The sequence below is a fragment of the Parambassis ranga genome, chromosome 2 (assembly GCF_900634625.1).
Source record: "Parambassis ranga chromosome 2, fParRan2.1, whole genome shotgun sequence".
Taxonomy (NCBI): domain Eukaryota; kingdom Metazoa; phylum Chordata; class Actinopteri; family Ambassidae; genus Parambassis; species Parambassis ranga.
Genome location: NC_041023.1, coordinates 36629169 through 36649037, shown reverse-complemented (window position 1 = coordinate 36649037; position 19869 = coordinate 36629169). Strand labels below are relative to the sequence as shown.

General features: G+C 41.5%; 1 protein-coding gene across 1 annotated transcript; it reads right to left on the bottom strand.

The window, feature by feature from the left end:
* Positions 1–9094: 9094 nt before the first annotated feature.
* Positions 9095–19537, bottom strand: LOC114444653 (neuroligin-4, X-linked-like). The gene is made up of 3 exons (XM_028419377.1): positions 19094–19537; positions 9246–9302; positions 9095–9102 (listed from the first exon to the last, which is right to left on the bottom strand). Exons 1-3 carry the CDS (start codon positions 19521–19523, stop codon positions 9095–9097), a joined length of 495 nt encoding a protein of 164 aa, XP_028275178.1. The 5' UTR covers positions 19524–19537.
* Positions 19538–19869: the final 332 nt, after the last annotated feature.

Below are 19869 nucleotides of genomic sequence, written 5' to 3'. Positions count from 1 at the left end.
ACGCATTCCAAAACTCTTTCAAAAGTATTACCGTGTGGTGGGGGAGTGGCCTCAAAGTTGACCATTCGCCATTACAAAGGAACTCGCTGTGTTTTATGCAGTACTACCCATATACTTTATGCAATGTGGACAAAGTCTTACAGTACTGCCATGGAGCCAAGTCTAAACAGATATATATGCTAATAGGATGATACGGTCATAGCGCCACCTACTGGTAGCAGGAAAGTTTGGTTGTAAACGTGTGTTTGTTGTATATCTGTGGAAATGAGAGGAGGAGAGCATAGCACAGGAGAGTATAGGAGACGAGAGCATAGGAGAGAAGACTGCGATGACCCCGCGGATCGCAAGGTGCGCGAGGGCCCGCAATGCTGCTTGCAGCTTTAATTTTTTTTTTTCTTTCCCCCCCTTAGATCGCATTTTTGGGGGCCTTAACATGCCCAAAAACTCACCAAACTTGGTAGAAAAATTCATTCGCCCGTAAAATTTTGAAATTTGCTGACGTTTGAAACGCACATAGGAAAATGACACTATAGCGCCCCCAACGTGTAGCCCCTCTGGCCAGTTTGACACAGGATTATGAAAATTGGCACACATATGTATCACCTCAAGACACACAAAAAAGTCTCTTGGACCCCCCCTCCAAACCCAACAGGAAGTCCGCCATTTGAAGGTTTGTGGCCATTTTTGGCGATGTGTGACCCTGCTGCCAAACTTTTCACGCCTCGCATACTTCATCGGATTGAGCTGAAATTCACCGTGTCCACTCAGGACACCATAGGGAATAGACGCATTCCAAAACTCTTACAAAAGTCTTACGGTGTGGTGGGGGCGTGGCATCAAAGTTGACCATTCGCCATTACAAATGAACTCCCTGTATTTTTCGCTCTAACGCGTAGCCCCGCTGGCCAGTTTGACACAGGATCATGAAAATTAGCACACATGTGTATCACCCCAAGACGCACAAAAAAGTCTCTTGGACCCCCCCCTCCAAACCCAACAGGAAGTCCGCCATTTTGACTTTTGTGGCCATTTTTTGCCTATTTGTGACCCTGCTTCAAAACTTTTCACGCCTCACATACTTCATGCAATTGAGCTGAAATTCACTGTGTCCACTCAGGACACCATAGGGAATAGACGCATTCCAAAACTCTTCCAAAAGTATTACCGTGTGGCGGGGGAGTGGCCTCAAAGTTGACCATTCGCCATTACAAAGGAACTCGCTGTGTTTTATGCAGTACTACCCATATACTTTATGCAATGTGGACAAAATCTTACAGTACTGCTATGGACCCGAGTCTGAACAGATATATATGCTAATAGGATGATACGGTCATAGCGCCACCTACTGGTAGCAGGAAAGTTTGGTTGTAAACATATGTTGTACATCTCTGCAAATGAGAGGAGAGGAGAGCATAGCACAGGAGAGTATAGGAGACAAGAGCATAGGAGAGAAGACAGCGATAGCCCCGCGGATCGCAACTTCTGCGAGGGCCCGCAATGCTGCTTGCAGCTTTAATTAGGGCCCGAGCACCGAATGGTGCAAGAGCCCTATTGAAACCCTTAGGATTATTATTATTTTTTTTTTTTTTTTTTTTTTATTTTTTTTTCCCCTCCGAGATCGCATTTTTGGAGGCCTTAACATGCCCAAAAACTCACCAAACTTGGTAGAAAAATTCATTCGCCCGAAAAATTTTGAAATTTGCTGACTTTTGAAATGCACATATAAAAATGGCTCTATAGCGCCCCCAACGCGTAGCCCCTCTGGCCGGTTTGACACAGGATTATGAAAATTGGCACACATATGTATCACCTCAAGACGCACAAAAAAGTCTCTTGGACCCCCCCTCCAAACCCAACAGGAAGTCCGCCATTTGAAGGTTTGTGGCCATTTTTGGCGATGTGTGACCCTGCTGCCAAACTTTTCACGCCTCGCATACTTCATCGGATTGAGCTGAAATTCGCCGTGTCCACTCAGGACACCATAGGGAATAGACGCATTCCAAAACTCTTTCAAAAGTATTACCGTGTGGTGGGGGCGTGGCCTCAAATTTGACCATTCGCCATTACAAAGGAACTTGCTCTATTCTATGTAGTACTACCCATATACTTCATGCAATGTGGACAAAATCTTACACTACTGCTATGGACCCGAGTCTTAACAGATATATATGCTAATAGGATGATACGGTCATAGCGCCACCTACTGGTAGCAGGAAAGTTTGGTTGTAAACATGTGTTTGTTGTATATCTGTGGAAATGAGAGGAGGAGAGCATAGGACAGGAGAGTATAAGAGACGAGAGCATAGGAGAGAAGACTGCGATGACCCCGCGGATCGCCAGGTGCGCGAGGGCCCGCAATGCTGCTTGCAGCTTTAATTAGGGCCCGAGCACCGAATGGTGCAAGAGCCCTATTGAAACCCTTAGGATTATTATTTTTTTTTTTTTTTTTTTTTTTTTTCCCCCTCCGAGGTCGCATTTTTGGAGGCCTTAACATGCCCAAAAACTCACCAAACTTGGTAGAAAAATTCATTCGCCCGAAAAATTTTGAAATTTGCTGACTTTTGAAATGCACATATAAAAATGGCTCTATAGCGCCCCCAACGCGTAGCCCCTCTGGCCGGTTTGACACAGGATTATGAAAATTGGCACACATATGTATCACCTCAAGACGCACAAAAAAGTCTCTTGGACCCCCCCTCCAAACCCAACAGGAAGTCCGCCATTTGAAGGTTTGTGGCCATTTTTGGCGATGTGTGACCCTGCTGCCAAACTTTTCACGCCTCGCATACTTCAACGGATTGAGCTGAAATTCGCCGTGTCCACTCAGGACACCATAGGGAATAGACGCATTCCAAAACTCTTACAAAAGTCTGACGGTGTGGCCGGGGCGTGGCCTCAAAGTTTGACCATTTCTGAGGACACAGAAAGTCTCTATAACTTCTTCGTTTTCTGTCCGATCTGTATGAAATGTCACATGTATGATCAGAGTCTGACCCTAAACACATCTGTACAACAATATTGAGGCTTTGACAGAGCGCCTCCTACTGGCTACACAAAATGTGGTGTTTTCATAGGTTTTTCTGCCTGCCCCCCTGGCCTGTTTTGAGTAGGGTCATGAAAATTGGCACACATGTGTATCACCCCAAGATGCACAAAAAAGTCTCTTGGACCCCCCCTCCAAACCCAACAGGAAGTCCGCCATTTTGAAATTTCTGTTAATTTTTGGCGATTTGTGACCCTGCTACAAAACTTTTCACGCCTCGCATACTTCATCCAATCAAGCTGAAAATCACTGTGTCCACTCAGGACACCATAGGGAATAGACGCATTCCAAAACTCTTACAAAAGTCTTACGGTGTGGTGGGGGCGTGGCCTCAAAGTTGACCATTCGCCATTACAAAAGAACTCCCTGTATTTTTTGCCCTAACGCGTAGCCCCTCTGGCCAGTTTGACACAGGATCATGAAAATTGGCACACATGTGTATCACCCCAAGACGCACAAAAAAGTCTCTTGGACCCCCCCTCCAAACCCAACAGGAAGTCCGCCATTTTGACTTTTGTGGCCATTTTTGCCTATTTTTGACCCTGCTTCAAAACTTTTCATGCCTCACATACTTCATGCAATTGAGCTGAAATTCACTGTGTCCACTCAAGACACCATAGGGAATAGACGCATTCCAAAACTCTTTCAAAAGTATTACCGTGCGGTGGGGGCGTGGCCTCAAAATTGACCATTCGCCATTACAAAGGAACTCGCTGTGTTTTATGCAGTACTACCCATATACTTCATGCAATGTGGACAAAATCTTACACTACTGCTATGGACCCGAGTCTGAACAGATATATATGCTAATAGGATGATACGGTCATAGCGCCACCTACTGGTAGCAGGAAAGTTTGTTTGTAAACATGTGTTTGTTGTACATCTCTGCAAATGGGAGGAAAACAGAGCATAGGACAGGAGAGTATAGGAGACAAGAGCATAGGAGAGAAGACAGCAATAGCCCCGTGGATCGCAAGGTCTGCGAGGGCCCGCAATGCTGCTTGCAGCTTTAATTTTTTTTTTTTCCCCCCTGAGATCGCATTTTTGGGGGCCTTAACATGCCCAAAAACTCACCAAACTTGGTAGAAAAATTCATTCGCCCGAAAAACTTTGAAATTTGCTGACTTTGAAAATGTACATAGAAAAATTGCTCTATAGCGCCCCCAACGCGTAGCCCCTCTGGTCGGTTTGACACAGGATTATGAAAATTGGCACACATATGTATCACCTCAAGACGCACAAAAAAGTCTCTTGGACCCCCCCTCCAAACCCAACAGGAAGTCCGCCATTTGAAAGTTTGTTGCCATTTTTGGCGATGTGTGATCCTGCTGCAAAACTTTTCACGCCTCGCATACTTCATCGGATTGAGCTGAAAGTCACCGTGTCCACTCAGGACACCATAGGGAATAGACGCATTCCAAAACTCTTACAAAAGTCTGACGGTGTGGCCGGGGCGTGGCCTCAAAGTTTGACCATTTCAGAGGAAACAGGAAGTCGCTATAACTTATTCGTTTTCTGTCGGATCTGTACGAAATGTCACATGTATGATCAGAGTCTGACCCTAAACACATCTATGCAACAATATTGAGGCTTTGACAGAGCGCCACCTACTGGCTACACAAAATGTTGTGTTTTCATAGGTTTTTCCGCCTGCCCCCCTGGCCTGTTTTGAGTAGGGTCATGAAAATTGGCACACATGTGTATCACCCCAAGATGCACAAAAAAGTCTCTTGGACCCCCCCTCCAAACCCAACAGGAAGTCCGCGATTTTGAAATTTCTGTTAATTTTTGGCGATTTGTGACCCTGCTACAAAATTTTTCATGCCTCGCATACTTCATCCAATCAAGCTGAAAATCACTGTGTCCACTCAGGACACCATAGGGAGTAGACGCATTCCAAAACTCTTACAAAAGTCTGACGGTGTGGTGGGGGCGTGGCCTTAAAGTTGACCATTCGCCATTACAAAGGAACTCCCTGTATTTTTTGCCCTAACGCGTAGCCCCGCTGGCCAGTTTGACACAGGATCATGAAAATTAACACACATGTGTATCACCCCAAGACGCACAAAAAAGTCTCTTGGACCCCCCATCCAAACCCAACAGGAAGTCTGCCATTTTGACTTTTGTGGCCATTTTTTGCCTATTTGTGACCCTGCTTCAAAACTTTTCACGCCTCACATACTTCATGCAATTGAGCTGAAATTCACTGTGTCCACTCAGGACACCATAGGGAATAGATGCATTCCAACACTCCCATATACTTTATGCAATGTGGACAAAATCTTACAGTACTGCTATGGACCCGAGTCTGAACAGATATATATGCTAATAGGATGATACGGTTATAGCGCCACCTACTGGTAGCAGGAAAGTTTGGTTGTAAACATGTGTTCGTTGTATATCTGTGGAAATGAGAGGAGGAGAGCATAGGACAGGAGAGTATAGGAGACGAGAGCATAGGAGAGAAGACAGCGATAGCCCCGCGGATCGCAAGGTGCGCGAGGGCCCGCAATGCTGCTTGCAGCTTTAATTGGTCTTTTGTTATTGTTTTCCAGTTGCTGTAGGCTGTGGTGTGCATCATGGAAAGCTGGCTGCTCTCTCTTTATATATATATATATATATATGTTCTTTTCTTTATGCGGCAAGTTTAGTCGCGGACATCCATCACTGCCCACTTGGGGGGGGGGGGGGTGATATATTCCCCCCGCAGACTGCTGTGCATCGTGCACATTACTCATCTTTATATGGGTGTACGAGGAGTGTGGGGGTGGGGGGTTGGCATTGGGGGGAGGCATTGCTTTTAACTGGAAAAAATACAAATGGAGAGTTAAGCGTTTCCACCCACAGCGTACCCCCCCACTTCCGGTTCTATAATGCTCCACTCGGGCCAAACACAAACCAGTATGAGAGAGAGCTGCTAAAACCAACCGTCCGAATACATAGATACAAAAAACTAGCAATGTTAGCATGCTAATGTTAGCATTTTTGCTATACATTACCCAGCATGGGTGTCGAGGTCAAGGTCAAGTTCGGATTAGAACAGGATGTGGGATGAGGCGGTGGGGCTAGCAAGAAACCGAAATGGACGCCAGTGGATGGAATGGCTGTGTCACAAAATCTAGATGTCATGTTGCTAAGAGACTAAAAAAACACCACCGAGCAGGTAGGTAGCTAGGATGTAGCCATGTTGCTAAGCTATGCTAACCCTGCACATATACTACAAAGACTACCTGCTAGCTTCCAAAGATGTCTGCCAACTTTCGGTCGATCTGATTGGTCAAAATGGGCCTTGGGTCTCACTTAAAGGTTACCTTAATACTTGTAATAGAAGTCACCAAAAAAAAGATGTGCACCTCTTAATATGTGTTCTAAAGCATGAAGAAATGACAGTAACATCATAAAAAATATATTCTAGTGTAAAAGAACACTATCATGGAAAAATGAGAATTAAAGGTGTGTTTGACTCAAAGGGTTAATCCTGAGGAAGCGCTCTGCAGTGTTTTGAGGTCTCTGCAGCAGAGATGAGGTATAGGTGAAACCACAGGGGAGCTACAGGAGTAATTAATTTCCACTGCAGATGTTCAAAGAGTCAGAGCGCATCCATCTTCCTGAAAACACAGGCGAAGCCGAAGGCCGTAAAGCAACCTGTTGTCGTTGTCATGGACACCTAGCAGTGAATATTGTGTTTTAAAAATAAAATAAAATAAAATAAAATAAAATAAAATTATAAAGCATGGTGGTGGTAGTATTATGGTTAAATAAAATAGTATAATAAATAATAAAATAATAATATTTTTTTATCCATACATTAACAAAAAAACATACCCTAAAATAAGCATGGTGGTGGTAGTATTATGGTTAAATTAAATTAAATTGAATTAAATAGCACGGTGGTGGTAGTATTATGTATGTAGTATGAATAAATGATTACATATTATTATTATTATTATTATTAATTATTAAATATTAATTTATCATTTTATTCATTTATTCTAAGATAAAATAAAATAAAATAACTTGGAAGCAACATTTTTAAATGTAGAAAATTTAATTAATGACATCAAATACTTATATTTTATAAAATTATTATTATTATTATTATTATTATAACCTAAAATAAGCATGGTGGTGGTAATATTAAATTAAATTAAATTAAATTAAATTAAATTAAATTAAATTAAATTAAATTAAATTAAATTATGAAGCACAGTGGTGGTAGTATTATGGTCTTAACTTCAAAATAAATCATTGAATAAAAACTAATCAACAAAAATAATATATTTATATTTGTTCAGTAAACTACACTTAATTCTTAAGAACAAGATGAAACAATAACATCCTGGGTAGGAAGCAATAAAAGATACAAGAAAACTAGACAAACTCAAACTACAATTTTTTTAACCCTTACCGGCCACCTGCTGTGTGCTTTTTAATCTATTTTAACAACACAAAAAAACTGTTTCCCAATGATCTGGCCTTTACTACTTGTTTCCTTAGCAGTGTGATATAACCCCAGAGGAAATGAAAGCTGAATAAAACATGAATGAAATAATTACAGTCTCCTTAAAAAAATAAAAATATGATTTTATCATTTCTAGGTCACAGAAAACCCCTTTGAGGTTTTTTTAAAACACATTTTTTCGCACTAAAACTTCCTGATTTTTTGTCACGTGACTGCTCGTTGCACGAAAATGCATTAATTATCATCAAATGTGTGTGAAGTGAAGTTGCAATTGAAGTGGTTTGACCCCATTAACCTGTTAGGCATTCTGGTGATGGAAATATAATTCAATAAAAACATATCGACTATCGACTGCAGTAAACAGCTTTACAAAGTCTGAGTGTTCATTTTGAGGACATGGAGCTAATTAATAACACTAGAGAAATATTCAATCAACACTATCAGCATTCAATAATAATATTTTTTTGATCTTTATGCCTTTTTTTTAACTTCTAGAAGTTGAAGCCGGGGTCTGTTAACATCATATGACAAAAAATAAAATAAAATAAAATAAAATAAAATAAAATAAAATAAAATAAAAAAATTTCCCCCTGAAAAACGCCAAGCAATAAATTTTCAAGAGTCAAAACAACAAGGGTTTTTAGTGCTCATGCTTTACCAAGCAGTGGAAGAAGAAAAGAAAGGGTGGGGGGGGGACCAAGACTATTGACAAACAACTGTAACTTGCAATACCGCCAGCAAATGACGAGCAGCACGAAGGTTAGCGTCGCTGCTGGTTTGTGTTTTGACATTTAGCTCGGTTAGCTTCGGGAAAACCTCGTCTGTTGCATCCCGACGTCATTTAAACACATTTTCTGAGGCAACAGGAAAATAGGGCCTAGAAATACTATGTTCTACATATTAGAACATACATGTGACTGTATATTAAGATCAATGACATGAAATCATGCTAAAAGTAAGGCTAAACACGATAGCTCTATCACCCCTGGTGGCTGCTTGAGGTATATGTTATAAACTCCAAACTCCAAATTTGATGCGCTTTGACGGGTAGAAAATCTACAAACTTACAAAATTATATATACATATATACACCCCCCAGAACGACTTTTGATCAGCTGTTGAGGCTTTGTTGATGACAACTACAGTATATTACAGGAAATCTCGCATTATGTTACGTCATTTCTCGTTGCCGTGGCAACAGGAAAATAGGTTTGCGGGATCATTTCGTGGATCTAGAAATACTTGGACAGACATGTTATTGACATGACATCATGCTAAAAGTTAGCTCTATCGCTCCCTGGTGGCTGCTTAAGGTATATGTTGCAAACTCCACCTTCTTCCTGTTAACGTAGCATTAAGCAAACGTCTCAATTTAATTTACTATATTTTTTACAGAAACAGCTAGCTAGCTAGTTTTTAGCATACCAACCTGCTCATGTTTTAATTAGTTAGCTGCAAGCAGCTACAAGCTAAATGTGGAAGTGAACCTCTTGACCTCTACTGCAGACTGTGGTTCCAAGATGGTGTCTTTTTTTTCAACATGGCCACCTGCATATGAGCTATTGTAGGTTGCAGGTTGTAGCTGTCTGTCAAGACTCTCCCAAAAAAGACAGGAAGGAGAAAAAAAGAGGAGTCAAATGCAGTTGATTTAACCAAAAAAATACAAAAAAATTTCTCTGCTGTCATGCACAAGTGTCAAAAAGAGAAGGGGGGATTAAAGAGTTAAAAATAAAAAAATACCTGTATCACTGCCACCTTTACTGCTGAAATCTGCGTCTTGTCTTTTTGTGTCAGTCCCTGGTGTTGAGGAGAAAGTAGAAAAAGTGGAAACATTTAAAAAAATTAAAATTAAAAAATCAGGCAAAAAAGTTGGAGTGCTGTGTGTGTGTCTCTCAAAAAATCTAAAAATTACATTTTTATAATTTCTAAAATTAAACAAAAATCTTCTGTATATATATATATATATATAAATAAAACCCGACATATGCTAAACCGACATGATCATTTATGCTAAACCGACATGATAATTTATGATTATGTAGGTTTAGCATATGTCGGGTATTTTTAGATTTTTTTATTTTTTTTTTAAATGTAAGAAAATCAACAAATTATTTTTTTTAGATATACATAATTTTTCTAAAACAATTTTTTTAATTTAATTTACCTTAAAAAAATAAATAAATAAATTTTGCTATTGCATAATGGTTCAGCAGCGCCCCCTAGAGTCATTCCCAGGTCCTGGTTTGCACCAAAAAAAAAAAGTCTGCCATTTTGAAAAAAAAGAACAATTGACAAAAGAATTTAAATTTAACAAACGCCACCTAGTGGCAACAGGTAGAAGGCCTTAACATACTATTTGCTTCTACTACTCTACCACCACCTTCTGGCCCCAAGCAGTACTGCAGGTTGGTATCACCTATATATGAAATCCACTTCATTATTTATTATTGTGTAGCTACAACCATTGTATCCCACAATGCATCACAAAAACATCGCAGACATTCAGGCACGAACGTGATGCAAGACATGTCAGTAGGTGTAGTACCATTTCCCGCCCACATGAGGGTACCTGAGGACCGAAGGGCATTAAAAAAAACTAAAATTCTAAATTACATTCCAGTAAAAGAATTGGCATGTTCACAGAAAATTGATATTTGATAAGAGAAATGTCATTATGGATATCAAATAAGTTCCACTGCTTCACTGTGAGCCATTTAAATCTTTCCTGTAGCTTTCTATTGGACCGCTTTGTTGACGGGTAGAAAATCTACAAAACTACAAAATTATATTTGTTTTGCACCCTCCAGAACGACGACAAACAAAGCTGGCAGGGCATAGCATAGCATAGGCTTACTAGCTAAGGCCTTTTACTTAACCTTGAAGCTAATAAGATTGTCAAGTATAGCATATGCTAACATGTAGCACATACAACATCCCTTTATCAAGCTAAATCAAGCTAATATGACTAGTGCAGTGCATCTTGGGTAGTGGAGTCTTCTAACCACATTATCAGGTATTACAGCCTGGCTCGTTTGTGGTTACCATATCTCCACCATAGCTTTCACTAATCAGCAAAGAGGTCTCGACAGGCTCATAATGTGGCAGCGGTGGCCTGCACATTAAAGCTGCTCGCTGGGGAGAACAAGCTGCACAAACACGGGCCCGGTGCCATGTTAGTGTAACCTGACTGAGCGTGAACCTCTACATCTGCTCATGCTGGTCTCACACACACATAGATAAATATGCACACCCACAGACATATGAAATCTATATTTTAGAGTGGGTTTATAAACCACGTCGCCTTATAATGCTTGGACTCTTCCACTGTATGCTTGTCATAGCTACTCGCAGTTCGGGAGGGGTTCTAATGTCATTTGAAGTCCAAGACAGCTATCGAGGAGACCAAGAGAAGTTTTTGAAGTGTCCAAGCTAGGCCTAGGACCGCTTTTGGATTTGAAGTGTCCAAGCTAGGCCTAGGACCGCTTTTGGAAACGAAGAGATGCTAAAGACCTAAGTTAGCATGTTAGGCTAACAAGTAGGGCTTGTTTGGAGGACTTTCAGCAGCAACCTTCCACACTTCGGCAACATCCCAAAGCTAACACTCCAGTACCGAAGGGTACCTCCATGTCCCTGATGCAGCCCTTGGGTTTTGGTGTGCGGCCATGATCCTAAGGTTGTGCAAGGCACTAATGAAATTATCATAGTTACTAATTGTGACCAACATATTGGCGCCAAATAATCTGCAGTTCATTGACTGGCCACTTGAGAGTTTGCACCAAAAAGGAGCCGCCCCCTATGGACGACCATGTTGAAATGTTCAACTTCACAGCCGTAACCAGGAACTCGGGCGCTACAACTAGCTGTGGCATCAGTAGAAGCCGCGAGGCCGACGTAGAAATGTTTCCCATAATGCATTGCACCACATTTTGCAGTTGTGGGACACATTGCAGTCATTGAGAAATCTCAATGACTGCAAGAGGACCTTGTAAGGGAAGTGTTCTCTCACTAACCGTATGACTGCTCAGAACGCACCCACCCTTGACAACAGTGAGATTGGATGTAAACATTAATGGCCTCCACCTCCACCTCCAACACCCCCCACTCCTCCTCCTCTAGTCGAGGCACTAATGTTCATCACGGGTGGATGCACGCCTGAAGAGGCAGAGAGGATAACAGATGCTTCCTTCTTCTTTGGTACAAGAAGGGGTTAACACAGGGTTAACTAAGGGAATGCGTGTCTCCATCTCTGTCTCTCTTCTCTCTCTCTCTCTCTCTCTCTCTCTCTCTCTCTTTCTGCCACATAAACTCCCCGCCTCCCTTTTCAGAGACGTACTCTGAATGCCAGTAAAGACATAAGAGCGTTTTGTGCGCTCCCATGAGAACACGAGGGGGGGGGGGGGGATACCAAAACGAGGAAATGAAGAACGGCTTTACAAGTGCCATTGTAATCAGATTGCTCTGAAAGCCTGTGTTTACATACCCGTGTACCCATGTTCCTGTGATTTACACTGCTGAGACCAGTGTCTGTGTACATGTAGAACAACTCGGGAGAAAATGATTGAAAGGATGACTAAATGGAAAACACACATGAATAAATGAATACATGTTTTCAAATCTAGGCTAGAAATGGATGAATGGATAGATATCTGGATGGATGGATGGATGAATGAATAAATGGATGGATGGATGGATGGATGGATGAATGAATGAATGAATGGATGGATGGATAAATAGATGAAGGGACAGATAATGATTAAACAAATGTGTCTAAATGATTCATATAAAACTGAATGAATGAATGGAATAATGAATAAATGAATAGATAGACATAACTACACACAGAAGCAGCATGAATTGACAGACATGAATGAATGAGTGAAGAAATGAACAGATTAGTGGATACATTCTCAAAATGGTATAAAATTAAATTAATGAATGAACAGACCTACAAATAAACAAATAGAATGAAGTGTTACAGCAAAAGTGTACTAATGAATGAATAAACGAATGACGTATCACCATAAGGGTTTTTTAAGGAATCCAACAAGTGAAGGTGAATGAACGCATGAATGAAATGTAGTAATGAAAATAGTGTTTTCATCAGTCAGCCATTCCTTTAAGTGCTAAAATGTGTGGGGTAATTTGACCCTGCACCTTGTCTGCTCGGTTGGCGGCTTCAGCAGTCTTTGGAGTGTGCCTGGCCGGACGACAAAGCACGAGCGCTGTTTTAATCTGTCAACCCCGCTCGAGGTGTGGGTAAAACTATAAATCCTCAGCTGGTGGGATATTTTGACATTACATGGAATTTCTGAAAAAGGCCAACTCGGGTGGATGGGGTGGGGGGTATAAAGATGATGGGCAGCGAACGGAGCTGTATCTGAGATAGACGTGTCACTTCCTGCTGAGCGGACTGTACAGACACGTTATAATGACTAGCCAACCTAAGTGTGAATGTAAATATTAATTTTCATGCTTTAACTTTCACCGAGGAGTTTTAGCAGTTGTGTCGAGGCTTTTATTTTGAAATGTTTCTATTATTCTGTCACGGTTGGTGTTACTTCCTGTCCTCAAACAGTCACTTCCTGGTTTTATGGTGGCCGGGAAGGCAAAAAAATGCAAAAACCACAACATAAATGTAAAAATTAATAAATAATAATAAATTATATATTATATTATATATAAATAGTTGCATTTATAGACTTGTTACAAACTAACTTTGCGCAAAGTTACCATTAGCTAACCTAAGTGTGAATGTAAATATTCATTTTCATGCCTACTCTACTCTGGTGAAGCTTTTATTTTTATTTTTATTCTGTCTATTATTATTATTATTATTCTGTCACTGTTGGTGTTACTTCCTGTCCTCGAACAGTCACTTCCTGGTTTTACGGTGGCCGGGAAGGGCCAAACCAAATGCTTTCATGCTTTAACTTTCATCGAGAGATTTTTGCAGTTGTGTTGAAGCTTTTATTTTGAAATGTTTCTATTATTCTGTCACGTTGGCGTTACTTCCTGTCCTCGAACGCACCGTCTCTAATTACTGCCTCCCTTCTTGAGTCATCGAAACCCTGCTGAAGGAGCCCTACTGCATTTTCTTCAGCCTCTTCACAATAAAAGCATGAAGGACAACTTGTTGCTGATTTATTGTGCTGAAATCCCAAATTCAATACAATAACTTTATTTCTGAATCATTTGAGAAAAGCTCCCAGCGACACAGGATTGTGAGATTATCCCCCCCTCTCCTCCACTTTTTTTTTTTTAATCTACCATGTACTTAAGAGCGCAGACTCCACACACTGTGACTCAACACAAAACCCTACAAGTTACATCACACGTAGCATGAAGCCCCGACCAAATGTAAAGACGCTGTCAGGTAATCACTGCAGAGGGGATCAAAAACAAAAAACCATTACAAAAGCTCCGACTAATCATTCATAAGCTTTTGTGTTTCAGAATAAAGACACTTTGTCCGACTGAAATCACAAATGAAAGGAGCTCAATCATTTCAATGTGCTTCTTTAAATCCGTCATAAAAAGGACAAAAGTTCTTTGGGGAAATGTACATCTTTGATTGACAGTTAAAGTTGACAGGCGGAGCGGAAAAAAGCTCCACATATCCACACAAACTGTTCCAGGTTTAAGCACAGATATGCAGTAGTATATGTTTATATTAGGGATGGAACGGTTCACTAAATCCACGGTTCGTTTTGTATTACGGTTCTGAGGTCACGGTTTGGTTCGGTTCACATTGTTGAGGGTTTTTCTACTTTTAACACTCTAGAAATACCAGATGAGCATAAAATACACAGCCTATTTATCCAACATTCAACATATTTAAGAATCAGTTCAGTGTTTCCCATATCATTATATCAGGTCAAGTCAATTTAATTTCTTTTTCATTTCTATATAGCACCAGATCATAACAGAAGCCATTTAAGATAACCTTTACTATAGAACAGGTCTACAGCTTGTTCTTTTATTAACCAAACTAAACAGCTCATGTTATTTATCTTATTTGCACTGCAGCATGTCATTTCTGTCTGCGCTGCTGTCTGCGCACAGAGGCCCAATGTGCATACACACACAAATACACACACAGACAAACACACACACAGACACACACCATCGGACAGAACATGTGTTGCTTTGTCCACCATTGCTCATGACATGCTAGTTGGATAGACTGAACTCTATGACTACGCTAAGTTAAGCTAACGTTACTGATGTCCGTGTCAGCTTTGCGCACGATTGGACCAAGAGTGCTGTGGGTCTCTGCCTGCAACTGAACCTGCTGCGTGAAGCTACAGTGAGTAAACGGCTGGGAGTGCGTTGATGCGGGGGAGGAGCTCACGATCGCTGCTTGTCGAGGACAGTAGTCTGACTACAGAAAGATTTCATGTTAGTCTCCAAAAGTGACCAGAGAGAGTCACTAGTAGCTTTAGATTAAAAAGTTTGAAAAGCCGCCAAATGTAGCGGGAGAGACGCCAAGTTGCCAACACTCATCTCCATGCTGTGGTAAAAACGCCTCCCTGTATTACTTTGTGCGCATGTCCAGAACCGAACAGAACACGTCCCCCGAACCGAAACACGTGTAACGAACGGTTGACATTTTTTTTCTGAACCGTCCCACCATATTAGTGTTGGTAGGACTGACAGAGTTAGGAGGTATGTTAGGCACATATTTAATTTATGGTATTGTTATTATTATTGTTGTTATGTTATTTATTTTGTTTAACCACTGAAAAAAAATCACCTAAAACACAAAAAGTAAAAATAATTTTAAATTAAAAAAATATTTTTTTTCTTAAATACTTACTTACCTACTTCTTAAAAAAAAATCACCTAAAACACATACAAAAAGGAAAAAAGTTAAATTTACAAAAATTAAATTTAAACATTTTATATAAATAAATTATAATTAAATTTAAAAAAATCTACAGGTACATTTAATTTAAGTTAAACACATTATCAGTATTTTTATTGTATTTTTTTTTAAAAAAATTTTATTTTGTCTCTTGCTATTTACTGTAAAATTCACCTAAATTGCATTAAACCAATACAAAAAAAATAAAAAACACTCACTAAAAAAAAATCACCTAAAACACATAAAAAACAAATATAGGAACAAATCCTTTATAAGCTAGCAGGAGCATCACTAAAGAATAAATAAATTAAATTTAAATTTAAAAAAATCTAATAATGAGCACATTAGTGCCAAGTAGGCAGATTTTTAGGAAGTACATTTAATTTAATTTAATTTAATCACTAAAGAATTGAATAAATAAATATGTGATTAAATAAATAAATACTAAAATAAAATGTGACAATTCTCTTTTTTGGGCTAATTTAAAAAACACATACATTTCTTTTACTATTCCTGTAAATTTAATGTAAAATGCATTAAACCAACACAAAAAATGTCCACCAACCAATCAAATTGCAGGATATATAACTTATATAAGCCTTTTGAATGAACATCTAACAGTGACCTTTGAACTTTGGTGTCCAAAAATGTCCAAAATGACTACCGTCCAGTAGCACTCACACCCATCATCATGAAGTGCTTTGAACAGTTAGTCATGAAACACATCAAGACGGCCCTCCCCCCCTCTCTGGACCCCTTCCAGTTTGCATATCGGCCCAACCGGTCAACCAGTGATGCTGTTTCCACAGCACTCCACACAGCTCTCACCCACCTGGAAAATAAAGACTCATACGTTCGAATGCTGTTCATAGACTTCAGCTCAGCATTCAACACCATCATCCCACAGCAGCTCATCAACAAACTGGACCAGCTGGAGCTGAACTCCTTGCTGTGCAACTGGCTGCTGGACTTCCTCACCGGGAGACCTCAGACAGTGCGGGTCGGCAGAAACACATCCAGCACCATCATAATGAACACCGGGGCTCCCCAAGGATGTGTGCTGAGCCCCCTCCTCTTCACTCTGCTGACCCATGACTGCACGCCAACACACAACACCAACATCTTTGTGAAGTTTGCGGACGACACAACTGTGGTGGGTCTCATCTCCGGTGGAGATGAAACATACTACAGGAATGAGGTGCACCTTCTGGCCGGGTGGTGCAGAGACCACAACCTCTCCCTGAATGTGGAGAAGACAAAGGAGATGGTTGTGGACTACAGGAGAGCACACAGTCAGCACACCCCTCTGACCATCGACGGTGCTGCTGTGGAGCAGGTGAGCAGCACCAAGTTCCTGGGTGTGCACATCACTGAGGACCTCTCCTGGACTAACAACACTGCATCCCTGACCAAGAAGGCACAGCAGCGCCTCTACTTCCTCCGCAAGCTCAAAAGAGCCAGAGCCCCTCCCTCCATCCTGTGCACCTTCTACAGAGGGGCTGTTGAGAGCATCCTGTCCAGCTGCATCACTGTGTGGTACGGAGCCTGCACCGCCACCTGCAGGAAGACGCTTCATCGCATAGTGAGAGCAGCTGAGAGGATCACCGGCGTCCCTCTCCCCTCCCTCCAAGACCTCTACGACAGCCGTCTCACCCGAAAGGCCCTCCGCATCACAGGAGACCCCACCCACCCTTCACACCGCTTCTTCAGTCTGCTGCCATCAGGAAAGAGACTGCGCAGCCTCCGGGCCAGGACCAGTAGACTGAGGGACAGCTTCATCCACCAGGCTGTCAGGAAGCTGAACTCTCTCCCTGCTGTGCCCCACTTTCTCCCCCTTCCCTGACACCACCCCCCACCCCCTACCCCTACCACCACCCAAGATAGGAACTCTTTGTACCAGCCACTTTACCAAAGGAACTCTGTGCACCAGTCACTTTTTACCCTGTCATGTCACACCAGTCTCATATAAGCTGCTATAACTTAAACTATTCCTGGACTGTTTACATTATGCCAACCGCACTGTCTTGCACCATTGCATCTTTTGCACTCTCATACCAGTCTCAATAAGCTGTTATAAGTTAAACCATTCCTGTTTATATTATGCCAACTGCACTGACTTGCACTATACATCTTTTGCACTCTTACTGCATTGTGCCTTCATTATGTGCCTTGTATTTTGTGTGTGCCTCATTGTAGGTACATTTTTTTACACTTTATATTTATCTTTAGTTTTTAGTTACATGTTATATGTTGCGGAGTGAAGAGTAACGCAATTTCGATTCTCTGTATGTCCAGCACATATAGCAGAGTTGACAATAAAGCTGACTTGACTTGACTTGACTTGACTTGACAAAAGTCCATCATAATAATGACATTTTTCCTATGAATTAAATTGACACAACTCCTGAATAGACATCAAACAGATGGATGAATTCACTCATTAAAAATGATTTTTTTTTTTGCTAAAATTGCCACTTATCTGTCGGCTTTTTTTAATAGGATGGGAGCAGTGACAGCATCACTGAGGGTCTGATGGTGTAACAGTGTAACATCCGTCTGCAGTTAGGAATTACATTTAAACTTTTTTAATATCATATACGGCCTTTTTAACTTTTCAAATTTTCAGGACACCCTGTCTCTCTCTCAGCACTTCGTTCATTAGTCCAGTAAGAGTCATACTGTGCTGCTCTGAGGCTCACACTTTTGTGGGTCGATAAAAATTCCCAGTATTAATTTTCTGGAGAGGGTCTGATGTCACTAATACATGGAGCGAACAAACTTCCATTGATTATAATGAAAAACTACCTCTCTTCGCTGACGACACCTTAATGTTTCAATAAATAGCAAACTAGCTAGCTACAACTAGCTAGCTAAACACCACTCACTTATATTCCTTGTACACCTTTCCTCTGTATCCACATTCTCATAATTCATATGTGACGATAGCAATATTGATATTTTTTGGAAGTAAATACGCTTCGACTGATGCATTAATCAAGCTCCACTGTTATCCACCCAGATATTTTGCTAACATTAGCAGGCTAACTAAAGTTAGCTAGCTAACTGTAGTTCAGCGGACAATACTCCACCACGTATAACAATTCTCCCTACGTGAGCTAATGGCATACTGGTCCACCTCTCACGAATGCTAATTAGCCTCCTATTAGCATTTAGCTTTAGCACACACCATGATTCTACTTTCCATTCATGTTTGTATCACACTTAGCTGAGAAGCTAACCAATTAGCTAGCCAACGATACACTTCCACTCATCCATCAATCAAGCTCCAGTATTATCCAACCAGCTTTTATTTTGCTAGCATTAGCAAGCTAACTAAAGTTAGCTAGCTAACTGTAGTTCAGCGGACAATACTCCACCACGTATAACAATTCTCCCTATGTGAGCTAATGGCATACTGGTCCACCTCTCACCAATGCTAATTAGCCTCCCAACAATACGCTTCCACTCATCCATCAATCAAGCTCCACCGATATCCAACCAGATATTATTTTGCTAACATTAGCAAGCTAACCCAAGTTAGCTAGCTAACTGTGGCTTCAGCGGACAATAATTCCACCACATATAACAATTCTTGCTAATGGCATACTGGTCAACCTCGCTAATTAACCTCTTATTAGCAATTAGCTTTGCAACAATCAAGGCAGCGACAACTGTGGATAAAGTGAAACATGGACAAGGACGTCCACAAAGTTAGTGGACTTACCATCCTCTGTGGGGACGTAGATGTTCAGGTAAAGGCAGTCCTCGCTCTGTTCCTGCACGTAGGTTACCACTGTATCCAAGTTGGCGGTGAACCACACAGGAAGCATATCATTGAGTAAAAAGCGGTCCTCTAAGAACTGAGGACAAACTGGTGAAAACTGAGTAGCATTCCTGATTCCCGGCCAGGACATAGGCGGCTCCGGTGGTTGGAATCTCCGCTCTCCCGTTGGGGCCAAAGCATACGGGATTCCCAAATACTGCTCCACTGGTCCCAGTATCTCATTGGGTAATGTGACTTTCACTCCTCGCAATTTCCCGTAATTGGTGGTGACAACAGGGTGCTGCTGGGCGGCCACGGAGACCAGCCCCACCCACAGCATGAAGCCGGCCTTGGCCGTGGAGCAGCACAACCATCCTCTGGGCGTCGACATGCTCCTGCTGTGCTTTAAACGGTCGCAATTACGGTCCACCTAAGGATCCTCTGCAACCCCACACCCCACCCCACCGCCCCCCCTCCACCACCACCCCTTACCCCCTCCAAGGAGATTCCTCCTGCTTCTCCTCAGGCTATGAGCTGAGGAAAAGAGCCCCAGCCGAAGAAAGCAGCTTCGTCAGCGCTCCCCATGTCGAGAGCCTTGCAGGGACCATTGGCTGCCGTACCACTCTCCGATTCAGGAGGAAGCCTAGCCCGCTCTGGTTACCTGGAATCCAGCGAGATGGGATATCCTAGAAAAAAACACACAGAACAATCTGTTAGCACACTATAGCATGCTTGCT